At 44.1% G+C, this 12,714-nt stretch overlaps 2 protein-coding genes across 3 annotated transcripts; both read left to right on the top strand.

Moving 5' to 3' along the window:
• Positions 1-336: 336 nt before the first annotated feature.
• LOC123181612 (probable trehalose-phosphate phosphatase 2) lies at positions 337-4,355 on the top strand. 2 transcript variants are annotated; one of them, XM_044593920.1, is made up of 13 exons: positions 337-483; positions 1,724-1,805; positions 1,888-1,969; positions 2,086-2,355; positions 2,439-2,579; positions 2,688-2,759; positions 2,842-2,970; positions 3,055-3,111; positions 3,196-3,297; positions 3,403-3,480; positions 3,568-3,708; positions 3,811-3,903; positions 4,055-4,355. In XM_044593920.1, the coding sequence occupies exons 4-13, from the start codon at positions 2,140-2,142 to the stop codon at positions 4,103-4,105; spliced, it is 1,080 nt and encodes a 359-aa protein (XP_044449855.1). In that variant the 5' UTR covers positions 337-483; positions 1,724-1,805; positions 1,888-1,969; positions 2,086-2,139; the 3' UTR covers positions 4,106-4,355. The 2 variants fall into 2 exon arrangements, with proteins under 2 accessions (XP_044449855.1, XP_044449854.1); XM_044593919.1 differs by having other exon boundaries at positions 1,888-2,355.
• Positions 4,356-6,146: 1,791 nt separating this feature from the next.
• On the top strand, positions 6,147-11,687 carry LOC123181610 (3-hydroxyisobutyryl-CoA hydrolase-like protein 2, mitochondrial). Its single transcript, XM_044593918.1, has 14 exons — positions 6,147-6,365; positions 6,475-6,555; positions 7,160-7,228; positions 7,302-7,365; positions 7,711-7,790; positions 7,881-7,964; positions 8,134-8,218; positions 8,350-8,435; positions 8,542-8,663; positions 10,293-10,353; positions 10,585-10,683; positions 10,760-10,861; positions 10,950-10,991; positions 11,065-11,687. Exons 1-14 carry the CDS (start codon positions 6,234-6,236, stop codon positions 11,182-11,184), a joined length of 1,227 nt encoding a protein of 408 aa, XP_044449853.1. The 5' UTR covers positions 6,147-6,233; the 3' UTR covers positions 11,185-11,687.
• Positions 11,688-12,714: the final 1,027 nt, after the last annotated feature.

Genomic DNA, 12,714 nt, shown 5'->3' with positions numbered 1-12,714 from the left:
TTTTTAATTTAACTCGCGCACGTGTGGACCCCTCCAGCCCAAACCAACTAACCAACCATCCCCTCCCTTCGACGTTCGACCCGCCCATCGCCGTCCATTTATCCACGTGGCCAGTCCAGATCACGACACGTCGGATAGACGGGGCCGGCCCCACCGCCCCCGGTCGCACCGCGACACCCGTGAGGTGCGAAAGCGAAACGTAACGCCCTCGACGGAAACAGCGGGTAACTACCTTTCCCAGGATCCTAGAGAGAGAGAGAGAGCGGGGGAAGGGTAGAGAGAGAAAGCTACTGCAGAGGGAGGGAGGGAGAGTCGCCGCCTATTAATACGCGGCCTCCTCCGCCCCGGTCTCCTCTCCTTCCGGCCCCCGAACCACAGACCCCCCAACACCTGCTCCTCCCCCGCCCCGCCGTTGACGCCCCCCCTTCTGGTGCCTCGCCCGCGCCGGCATTGGGAGCGTCCCGGAGAAGGTCTCTCCGTCCGGTATGGCTCCTCATCCCTGTATCGATCGCCGCCGTTGGTTTCCCTGGATTCGTTTTAATTGGCTGCGACCCCGTTGCGGCGTCCGTCTAGTAGATCTCGCGCGGAATTGGTTTCCGGTTGTTTACTCGGCGCGTCCGGCCGGGACCGGCCGCCCGACGGGGAACGGATGGCGGTAAAAGCCGTCTCCGTCCCGAAAGACGGGTGTTTTTGGTTGGCTATCGATTGATCTGTGGGTAGGGGAGGGGTAACGGCATGGTCATGGCCGTGGATGGATCGAGGCGGTGGCGGTGGTTGGCGGTGTGGGATTCTTCGCGAGGGTCCCATGACCGTACCTTCTTTTTGCCCTTTTCCCCAATCCTTTTTGGACGCATTGCAACTTGCGAGGGGAGAGAAGGGGAGACTAATTGTCTTGAGAAAATAATTCAAGGTAGTACACTCGCTGGCTTGGGCTTGTCGTCGCGTCCAATTGTCCTGGTTGGTTGGGGTTGATGGGGGCTGTGGCTTTCACTGCCGCCGTTGCGCGGGGCATGTTGCGTCGCCCGGGCTCCATTATGATGTGAAGGCAGATTGATTGCTTGGGTTTGTTTGATTGGTGCACTGCGCTATCCCTATCCAATCCCTCAGTTGGTTCCATCCATCATCAGAGATGAAAACGCACAGCGGCAGCTCAGCTAATCCATTATTGGGTTATAGTTTACGTTCTTGTTGCCACCATTATTAGCACTAGTAATGGCCATGTGCACATGCTTTGTACTTGTCCATGTATGCATTCTCGATTTGCGTCTCAACAGTTGTTTTTCCTTACCTTCTTCCTTCTTTATTTAAACTTCCACCGGTCAATTGTACTATTGTGTTAGGATTTACACAGGGTTTGGGGTTCCAAGCTTGGATTATGCGGTTCCTACTTTCTGTAGCCGTGTCATTTTGTTCCATGCTGTCAATTTGAGCTGCTAATGATGGGTGGGATGTTCGGTTAAAAAAGTGATGGATGGATGATATGTCATTTTCCAACTAATGTTTGGTGGTGCATAAATGGAATCACACCTTCGTGTCTTCTCATTTCTCCTTGTCGCCCAGGATTCTTATACAGAAAGTTGAACCGCTCTATTTCCTATTTTAACTTGCAAGACAAATGTACTAGCTATTTTGTAAAGCAACCCGAGCAGTGTTTTCAGCTGTTCTTGCTTTAGTTTTGGTGTTCCATTAAATAACAAAGTGGTCGTCTTTCTTCTTAATGCAGTGTTGGCTGTGACTCTACTCAATTATTGTTCTTGGAGCGGGCCCGTCAGATACAGGAGCCTTCCTCTTAGCGATATCAACCGGTATGCATCCGGATATTCTCCTTGTTATTTCAGTTATTTACTTTCCCCCCCTGCTAAATTTGTTCATTGACACAAAATGCAGGGTCTTCTCGCTTGCTGAGTTGGCTGCGTTTCATGCACGTTTGCAGTGACGAAAAGATCCCCGTTTTTTTATTGATAAGAGGGTTGGTTGAGTGTTCTCTGTTTCATTCTTCAGTCCTGCACTCTACTTCTGTTGTTGGTAGTTTGTAGTTTGACAACAAGACTGACAGGAAGTCTTGTTCTGTGTATGGATTTGAAGACAAGCCACAACTCTCCTGTTTTTGTTGATCCTCTCCCTTCACTAGCCTTGCCTATGACGTACACAACACCTACTAGCTTCCCACCTTCTGGGCTTTACCTGAACACCCCAAAGAAGAAACCTCTTCCCAGCAAGATCGAAGAGGTTCGTGCTGCCGGATGGCTTGATCTGATGCTGGCCTCATCACCTCCTCGTAAGAGGCAAAGCAAGGACTTCTTACCCCATGATGTTCAAGCTGATGATCTTGATTTGCGATATCGTAATTGGATGGTATGTATTTGATTCTATAGCATTTGATAGTATTACAAGGAAACCACACACCGTTAAATTATTTCCATCGTTTTGTTTTGTAGGTGAATTATCCTTCTGCTTTAGGCTCCTTCGAGGCAATTACTGAGCTTGCCCGCGGAAAAAAATTGGCATTGTTTCTTGACTATGATGGAACTCTTTCGCCTATTGTGGACAATCCTGCAAATGCAGTAATGTCTGACGAGGTTTATTTTTAAACCCTTGCTCCACATACAGTTTGAACTGTCATCTCTATGTATGTGTTACAATATCAGTGAATTTTCCATTCTGCTTCTAAAGATTTTTTTTCACAGATGCGTGCTGCTGTGAGGCATGTAGCATCACTTTTCCCGACTGCAATCATTAGTGGAAGATCTCGTGACAAGGTATGTTGTTTATACCAGATTCTACATCTCGACTCCTTTCTTACTCTATTTTTCTTCTACCTAAAGTTTTCTGTCCCTCTAGGTATTTGACTTTGTGAAACTAACCGAGCTGTACTACGCTGGAAGTCATGGAATGGACATCATGGGGCCTATTAGGAAGTCTGAGTCCAATGGTCACCATGTGGAATGTGTTAGGTCCACTGATTCAGAGGTGAAGCAACTTTCTTGATTTTGTTCCAACACGATTTTTTCTTCTGTTTCGCAATTTTAATTGTTCACTTGTTTTCACTCATAGGGTAAAGAGGTCAATCTCTTCCAACCTGCAAGTGAGTTTTTACCTATGATAGCTGAGGTATGTATCAATGTCTAAACTCTAAAGGTTATGATGCCATGTTACAACATATAGTTCAGGCTGCTCACCTTGGTGGCTTGCCAGGTGTTCGAAAATCTTAGTGAGAGTATAAAGGACATCGAAGGTGCAAGGATGGAAGATAACAAGTTCTGCGTGTCTGTGCATTACCGAAACGTTGCACCACATGTAAGTCTACATCTAAGAGTTCCTTTCAGTTTCATATATCAGAAACACTTTCTTTTTTAAAATGTTGGCTGGACACTTATCTTCTCTTTGTTTATCGCTTTGTAGGACTACGAAACAGTTCATCAGCGTGTAACTGCTGTTCTGAAGGATTACCCTTGTCTTAGGCTTACCCATGGGAGGAAGGTGAATATTATGCACAGCCACCAGGCTTTATATCAAATTATTTGTTAACTGTAGCATTGTTTTATTCAGCTGTGTTCTTGATTGCAGGTTCTTGAAGTTCGCCCTGTCATTGACTGGAACAAGGGGAAAGCTGTGGAATTTTTGCTTGAATCGCTTGGACTAAGCGAGAGTGATGATGTTCTTCCCATCTATGTCGGAGATGACAAGACTGACGAAGATGCATTCAAGGTAAGTCATGTCTCTGGTTTGCTTGCATAACATGCAAAACCCATACGACAATTCTTTAGAGTTCTGATGAGGTATATAAAGTTGTCATCTTGGTGCATTTAGGTTCTGAAAGCAAACAACCATGGCTTTGGAATTCTGGTTTCATCTGTGCCCAAGGACAGTGATGCCTTCTATTCCCTGAGGGATCCATCTGAGGTACATATATTTCTTTATCCTCTGTAAAGAAAAAATAAGAAGACATTACCAGTGCTTCAGTGTCTTTTCTACAAATTATCGACAATGCATTATTGATATGGCAACCATGTAGTCGAGTGTCATAGTCTGAGAATGAAATGTTTACATTTAGGTGATGGAATTCCTGAGGACATTGGCAGCATGGAAGGAGGGTTCTAGCTGAGCAGACGGGAAGAACGGTTTTGCTGACCTGGAGAAGCCCCCAATTATATATACAAGCTAACCAAATAAGTTGGCTGATATAAGAGAGTCAGGCCAAAGCTTTTTTGATTTGGCGTTTTGTAAATGTGGCTGCCACTTTTTTTGGCACCACCTTTTGTCTTTTGTTAATGGGACTTATCAGTTTCATTCTTTTATTGTTAAAAGGTTCTTTTAGTATATATCAATATAAGCTGAAATTTTTCCTGCTGGTACATTTCATGGTTGAAACGGCCGTCTATGTTTGTTTATTTACAAATTTATTTCTTCTGGAGGATACTTATGTACGCAGTGTCTGAAATTGGCCTGTTGCAACATAACAAAAATCTATTGTATGCTTTGCTGTGGTTGCTGAAGCCAAACCCAACGCCATGGCGTGGCTAACTCCTGCAAACCCAATCAGACTATGAAATAATTTGCAAATAAAGTAAAATTTGAGCTTCACTTTGAATCTATATGATTTTCAAACCGGATTGAAGTGCAAGTCTCTTGAATTCTAACTGTATGTTAGGATTGAAGTGTAATGTCCTTTTGATTCTTAACTAGGAATTCCAACAAAAGATTGTTTATGGTACATGAAAAAAAAACTCTACAAGTGGAGGAATTTTTGTCTGCAAATTTGAGTGCAAATGAATCTAAGAGGTTTTCAATCCTAAGAATTCAAAAGCTCCAAAAAGCCCTATGAGTTTTTATTTTTGACCGAAGGATTTGGCTGGAACTGGTACTGTAAAAATTATCGGAGATGTTAAAAAATTGATGCCAGATTTTTATGCATGATAAAACAAACGTTGCTAATGGCAATTTATATTGTCGTGATGGCGGATTTGCCATAAGAAACATTCGTTCTAAAGCCCGATGTCCTGTGGTGGAGGACGCCAGCTCCCGCCAGAGAAAGGGATGGATCAAAGCCAACACCGATTGCCGAAGACTGGGGTAAAGGAGGAGGAGCGGTATTGCGAGATCAACATGGCAGGTTCGTGGGATGGACCTGCTATTTTTTTTCTACAGCTCTGGACCCCAACATGGTAGAGTTATTGGCGTCTACAAGGGCGGTCGTAGTTGCAGTCGAGATGGGGGTTCAAAAGTGGGTGCTTGAGTCTGACTCCAAGTGATGGTAAACAAACTATCATGGTCTATCCGCTTACGGTCCACTTTGTCGACGAGATGAAGGGTTTTCTTCTAACCATAAAGGAGCATAGAGATTTCGTGGGTGAGACTATCAGCCAATGGCGTCGCTCACTTATTAGCCAAGGAAGTTTGCAGGAATGAACTATGTAGAACATGGTTCCATATCCCTTCGAATTGTATCTTGGATGCTTTAAACTCGGGCTTACCCGATATCCTTAAACAATGCAGCACTTCCAACAAAAAAAACACGTTCGTTTGACCATGCTTAAAAAGCCGACATTCGCTGGTAATCAAAGTCTAAAAGTAAAAAAAAAATCTACCAAGAGGTTGGCGGATGGAATGTTTCTTCCAAAATAGAGTGTAAATGAATTACAAGGATTTCCATCCTACAAACCAAATGATAAGTTTTTCTTTAAGATTGTAGATGCTAAAAATCTTTTATTTAGGGAATCCTAAAAAATCTTCCCTTTGAAATCAAAGGAGACTTTGAGGAGAACCTTTTTTGGACTACACTATAAATCTGACGTCATACTTTTTACCATGGCAAATCAAATGTTTTTCATGGCAAATCATGTTCTCCGAGGATGTCAAATGAGCATGGCAAATCTGCCATGGTTCATTTTTTCAGAAAAAAATCGGACCTTGCAAACTAAAATTGCCATCATCACACCAATATAAATTGGCAGAGAAAACGTCAGATTTTTCTTTTAGTGTTTCTGTTTTTTTAGGGGGTTGAGGAGAACGTTGTGTGAGGAAAACAGAGGCTATTGGACTTTTTTTTTTTGAGAATCAGAGGCTATTGGACTGGGACAGACAGCCTAGCAGTAAAAGCCCAGAGTCCCCTGTGTCCCCTGCAGCCCAGCCCACGCTATGGTTTCGTCCCATTTCGGCATCCTCTCACAGGCCACATAACTGCTCACTTCCTTTTCCCATTCTTCTCCGCCTCCAAAACCCTACGCTCCACCATGCCGAGCCTCGCCGCCGCCGCCGCCGCTCGCCGCGCCGGGGAGGCCCTCCGCCGCGGCGTCATGGGCGGTAGGTATCTCTCTTCCCTCCGCCCGTCACCCGCTACTGCTGCCGCCCCCGACAGCGACGAGGTAACTGCGCGCCGGTTGACTGCTCGTTTGGCGGCCTCTCCCCACCTCCGTGATCGGAGGCGAGATATTCCGTCGCTGACATTGTATCGCGTTTGGCGCGTGCTTCCAGGTGCTGGTGGAAGGCAAGGCCAGTGCCCGCGCCTCCGTGCTCAACCGCCCCGGCCATCTCAACGCCCTCACTACCACTATGGTACGTTCCCCTTTCATTTCTTTCGTAAAATAGTTTCTGCGCCTTTGGATCAATCGTGTGTGGGTGTCGATGGAATGCCTGTGTGTTCTATGGCAAACGTTTCTGTGGTTGATGATGTGTTGGAGCATCTCAGCCAATCTGTAGGTGTGGCATCCGGTGAAATGCCTTAGCGGCCGTGCACAACTATTGTTTGATCAAGTTTGTAATCAGATTATTTGAAATGTTAATGTACATTGACTGTCAGATCATGTTCTTGTGATGATTTGCTTTGTGGTGTTTGATTGGATGTCTGTGGGCCTTCATCAATGTAGTAGCAGATATAATACCCCCAGATGCATATTCAGGACATGTTGCATTAGATGCGTACCTGATTATGGGTGTATGGTTTGCCTATATGGTTGTACAAGTGTCATGCCCGTTGTAATTTCTGCATTTTCATTCACATTGTTCCAACCTTTTGATTTGGTGCTTTAATAGCCATGCAGATTCGTGTTGCTTTTTTAATCCACGTGTATTTATGCTGACTACATGTATTATTTATTTCTGACTGTTACATGATCTTGGTTCATGGTTCTGACTTTTAGTCGAATTGCTGTCTTGATAGGGAGCTAGGCTCAACAAGTTCTATGAATCATGGGAGGACAGCCCCGACATTGGTTTCGTCATGATGAAGGTATGGTGCTTCATCATTTGCATGATACTAATGGCACTAGACGAATCTAAGCTGAGGTGTGTATTGCATGAAGGGCAGCGGCCGAGCATTCTGTGCTGGTGGGGATGTTGTTGGATTGCGCCAACTTATCAATGAAGGTAAGTGGGCAGACGCTGTGCATCATTTAGTTACATTTCTTTGTTAAACATGGTAATTGCTTCCATATAGGGAACACTGACCAACTTATTAAAGTTTCTAGTACGTTTACATTAGAAAAGTAAAAGCGATTATGATAGCGGAACTTCAATTTTTTTCACACATTCTTCATTTCCTTTTGAAAGTTGGTCTAAGAAACAGCAGTTTTTTTATTGCATAAATAGAGTACATATATTAATTTCCTGACACCAAATCTTCCTAGTGGAAATTTATATGCAGCGATAACCTGTTTTAGTCATATGCCTTGGTATTTCCTTTAATGTTAACCTTGTCTTATGTTGAATTAGGCAAGCTGGACGAGTCTAAAGATTTTTTCAGGACTTTGTACAGTTTCATCTATGTTCTAGGCACATACTTAAAACCACATGTAAGTACACAAACTCATTTTCTAAAATTGGACATTTTGTCTCGATATTTTTGGATAATCAGCTGATATAACGTTTATATCGCAATATAGGTTGCCATTCTTGACGGTGTTACTATGGGTGGTGGAGGAGGTGTTTCCATTCCTGGAACATTTCGCGTTGCCACTGATAGAACGGTATGTCAATTGTTTTTGCTTGATTTGCTTTTATTAAGTTGCTCTTAAGGAGCCGGGTATCATAGTGCAGTAATATTTCTGTCTAGACGCTTCATTTTAATTATGCGTTCATGAAATTGCAAAGTTGGGTATTGACAACTATAAATCTGTGCATAATTACTATTTTCAGGTGTTTGCCACTCCAGAAGTACATATTGGCTTTCATCCGGATGCTGCTGCCTCATTTTATTTGTCACACCTAACTGGTCATGTTGGTTAGTTGTTCAATGTTCTTATTAGTTCCCTGCAGTTTGTACTAGTTTAATGTTGTCCCTGGTTTGTGTTTTTTGTATGTTGTAATGTAATATAGAAACATACAATCATTCTTTTAATTATCCATTTGCAGGGGAATACCTGGCCTTGACTGGTGAAAAACTCAATGGAGTTGATATGGTTGCACTTGGCCTTGCCACACACTATTCAATGAGTGAGGTAAGATCATGCCGACTAAACCATGTATTTTTTATTTCTTGTTTTGTAGTTCTACTCTGTTAGCAAATTAATTGACCAACCTTACGAGTTCCATTTCTTGTGATAGCACCTGGATCTGGTTGATGAACGACTTGCAAAATTGGTTACTGATGATCCATCAGTTATTGATTCTTCCCTTGCACAATACGGGGACCTTGTTTATCCAGATAAGACAAGCATTGTACATAGGTAAGCCATGGAATGACCATACAAGTGAACATAATTCTAGTCTAAACATTTATCTGGATAAATATTTTACTATGCCATTGATCACTTCAGCCTTACGATTACTTTTAGTACCGCAACCTATGAAGTCGTCCTCTAGCTTGTTTGGTTCATAATGTTTGTGAAGGAAAATTGTGAGGAAAGCCCCCCCCCCCCCCCCCCCAATTGCATATAAGAACCTGTATTTGTGTCCAGGAGGACTTGAACCAAGTTGGTGAGATTGTAGCTGCACTCACCCAACCAAGTGGGGTAGGCTCAGTTTTTGGCTTGGTTCATAACCATATATCAAAGCGTTTTAAATGTAAGCTTTAGCGCGTTTAAGAGCTGGGGGATGGTATAACTCTTTGCTTTGGCCTACGCAAAGCATTAGGCAACAGACAAGCTACTCTGATGAGAAATTGGTCCTTCTCTGGTGAGGAATCAACAATCCCAGTGTGGAATAGGCCTACTCAGGAAAGATACAGGCAGCGTGAGAGGGAGGGAAAAGTTTCAACAAACGTGCTCTAATTCCTTCTCCGGTGAGGAATCGGCAATCCCAGTGTGGGATAGGCCTACTCAGGAAAGATGCAGCTGCCGTAAGGGGGGGGGGGGGGGTTCAAAGCATGCTCTAATTTATTAACACTGATTGCTATGTTCTGTTATTTGTCTTTAGTCTGAGTTTCAATAAATCATTCTCTTGCTGAACTCAATTCCTTCTGTTCCCTTCTTTAATAGCCCATACGGTTTAGAATTTGTTCCAAAATAACTTCTGTAAGACCGTAACCCAATTTGTTCCTTCCAAAAGATGAAACCCCTATTTATTATTATATGGATAGCCACCGCATTGATTTAATGAAGTGAAGGTACTCCATATCACAAATAGGTGACATTTTGGCCATATATTCAGTCAGACTTCTAAAATTTTCTATTTCTATCATTTTAAATATTCGCATTAGAATTTTGAAAATCATATGTATGGATTTGTCTTCGAAAGTATTTCTAGAATCTAGTAATTTCATTTGTTTTTATACATATATTACTCCCTCACCAAAATATAAGGCGTGCTTGACTTTGCATGATCTTTAATGCACAACTTTGACCACTTATATATATAAAATTATATGGATCTAGCATGTATAAGTCGTATAAGTGGTATCATCATATTTTTCTTGCAAAATATTTTTATTTCATACATCTTATACTAATTTTGTATGCATACCATAAGTGAAAATCATAGTGAAAGTGGTACGTGGAAGATCAAAAAGAGTTGACTGCGCCTTATATTTTAGGAAGGGGGGAGTACAGTAGAAATTAATTGTCAACTTTACATCTTAAAGACTGTCAGTTTCCAAAATGTTACTTATTCGTGATATGGAGTACAAGTTATAAGGATGAGATGAAGTCACCTCAAAATGGTAAAATATTTATGTTTTGTAAAGAGACCAAAACCAATAATAGTAGGAGTGGTGGTAATGATAAATGATTTAAATGAATGCGTTTTTTTGTATGCGGTTCAGATGGATTAACGTGCATGCTTTGAGATTTCTTCAAATTTCTCGTCATGTCTTATTTTGTGGGAGGCTCAGCTCATTTGTGCCCTTTGTGTTACTTTAGGCTGGCGGTCATAGATAAATGCTTCAGCCATGAAACAGTTGAAGAGATCGTGGATGCATTGGTGAGTGATGGTTCAACATTTTACTTCCATGACATGCTTATTGCTTGACTTCTCTTGATGCAAGCCTATATCCATGAAATGCACTTTCCTCTTTGATAATTTTACCGTATGAGTTAGCCACTTTAACACCGTGTTTTTCTGGAATTCAAGGTTTTGATTCTAATGACAGAACTTTTTTCTTTACAATGCTTATGGTTTAGATGGCTTAAGGACCTCTTCTCTTGTAATCAGGAAAGTGAAGCAGCTCAGTTGAATGAAGAATGGTGTACGTTGGCACTGAAAAGATTGAAAGAGGCCTCCCCACTTGCTTTGAAAGTATCACTACGATCGGTATGTAGTAAGCTGAAATAACTTTGTTTAGTTGTGTTTATGCTGGTTGCTGAGGTTGTGTGTGCCCATCCTGTAGATACGTGAAGGTAGATATCAGACACTTGATGAATGCCTTGTGCGTGAATACCGCATGTCCATCAATGGCATTTCAAAGCCATTTTATCATGATTTTTGTGAGGTATGTATTATCTGTTGAAGGCAGAAAGAGTGACCAAGTGGACATAATGCAAAATGTAAAGTAATGATGGGCTTGTTTTGCTGTGCAGGGTGTGAGAGCGCGACTGGTTGACAAGGACTTGGCCCCAAAGGTATTTTATTTTGCTGGTTGCACAATTGTTTTCTTTTTTTCAGTGCAGTCTTTTTAGATGTTTTTTCTTGCAGTGGGATCCTCCTGCGCTCGAGTTCGTTTCTGAGGACATGGTAGATTCTTACTTTGCCCCACTAGGAGAATTCGAGCCTGAGCTGAAGCTGCCTACAGAACAGCGAGAGGCATTCATATAGATTGCCCGAGCCCATTGTTGTTGTCAGCACATAAAACAACTAGGCTGGGCAAAGGGCAACCTATTCATGTACAATACGCCGAATCCTTGGCATGGTAGAGAATTCGAGCACCAAGAGGAACTCGCCCTTTTGTTTCCTTTTCGTCCAATGTTATAAATGTGCATCATTTTACCATGCGGCACGTGATGAGTACCAGTGAGGACCGATCTAAGTTATCCCAGCTATTGACAGAGAGTAAGTGGCTGATATTAGGAATCTGGGAGGTTTTGCTCAAGAAAGCTAGCCCTAATCACAGTATGGTTGATACATGTGTTAACGAATTTGTGTGTGTCCGGACCAAGTTGGTTGCACTGGTAATGGGACTTTGTTTCACAGCTTACATTAGCTGATTGATTGTAACCTGCTCCCTCCGTCCCATAATATATATGTTATCACAACCGGTTGTAACATGGAACGGATGGAGTACTTATTATCCGAGTAATACAAATCTTATTCTCCTCAAAGGGAAAAATAATGATCCTCATCTGCATTTAGAGCAACTCCAATGGGGCGACCCATTTTGTCCGTTTGGGTTATCCAGACACAAAAGTTGGCCCAACGGGGCGACCCAAACGGACACAGCGTCCGCCCGCTGTACGTTTCGTGTCCACGCGGATCCATTTCCGTCTCAAATTGAAGAAAATTTGGGTCAAAAGCGGCGCTCTCTGTGCCCTCCCCGTCCGCCTCTGTCCGGGCTGCATGTGCTGCCTGCCCCACTTGCCATCCACCCATCCGTCCCATCCGGTCTCTCTCCTCCTTTTTCTTCTCCCACCCACTCACCCACCCACCCAGCTCGTCCTCCTTCGGCGCCGATGCTCCGACGTGGTGGGCTCGTGCTCCTCCGGCGCCCATGCCGGCCGCGCCCGTCGACTCGCCTCGCCGCTGGCCGCGCACATACTGCTGGTGCTGCTGCCATGCGCGTGCTTAGCTAGCTAGCTATGCATGCATGCGTTGCTGCTCGTCGCGGGCGTGCTAGCTAGCTAGCTAGCCGCCGATGGCCGTGCATGCATGTTGGCGCGCGCGTGTGCTGGCTAGCTAGCTAGTCGTGTGCTGGCGAGCTCGCACGGCGGGCGCGGCGAACTACGGGCGAGGCGGCGGAGGCGAGCTCGCGAGGCGCAAGGGCGGGGCAGCCGAGTGCGCGGAGCGCGTGGGCGAGGCAGCCAAGCTCGTGCGGCGGGCGCGGCGAGCTGCGGGCGAGGCGGCGGAGCCGGGCTCGCCCATTAGGTCTTCGACTAAATGCCGACGCGGAAACGTATAAAATGCGTCTGTCTCTTATTGGGCGTATCTACCGACCGAAATGAAAAAGCGGACGCGGACAGGCGGACGAGCGACCCAAACGGACAAAAAGCGGACGAGGCGTCAATTTAGGTCGCCCCGTTGAAGTTGCTCTTAGTAGCATTGTCGTGTCATTACAAGTGCAACCAACATAGACGTGGTCTGCAAAAGACTGTCTCGTCTCTGGGACGCCATTCTCCTCAGCTGTCATGCGCA

This window comes from Triticum aestivum, chromosome 1D (genome assembly GCF_018294505.1).
Source record: "Triticum aestivum cultivar Chinese Spring chromosome 1D, IWGSC CS RefSeq v2.1, whole genome shotgun sequence".
Classification (NCBI taxonomy): domain Eukaryota; kingdom Viridiplantae; phylum Streptophyta; class Magnoliopsida; order Poales; family Poaceae; genus Triticum; species Triticum aestivum.
This window is presented reverse-complemented; position numbering and strand designations above follow the sequence as displayed.

Excerpts from the sequence above, each read along its gene's own strand:
- LOC123181612 (XM_044593919.1), top strand. The coding sequence starts at position 2,074 with ATGGATTTGAAGACAAGCCACAACTCTCCTGTTTTTGTTGATCCTCTC. Across the intron at positions 3,709-3,810 it reads CTGACGAAGATGCATTCAAG|GTTCTGAAAGCAAACAACCA; the intron begins GTAAGTCATGTC and ends TGGTGCATTTAG. Across the intron at positions 3,904-4,054 it reads CCCTGAGGGATCCATCTGAG|GTGATGGAATTCCTGAGGAC; the intron begins GTACATATATTT and ends GTTTACATTTAG.
- LOC123181610 (XM_044593918.1), top strand. The coding sequence starts at position 6,234 with ATGCCGAGCCTCGCCGCCGCCGCCGCCGCTCGCCGCGCCGGGGAGGCC. Across the intron at positions 7,229-7,301 it reads TTGGTTTCGTCATGATGAAG|GGCAGCGGCCGAGCATTCTG; the intron begins GTATGGTGCTTC and ends TATTGCATGAAG. Across the intron at positions 8,436-8,541 it reads CACACTATTCAATGAGTGAG|CACCTGGATCTGGTTGATGA; the intron begins GTAAGATCATGC and ends TTCTTGTGATAG.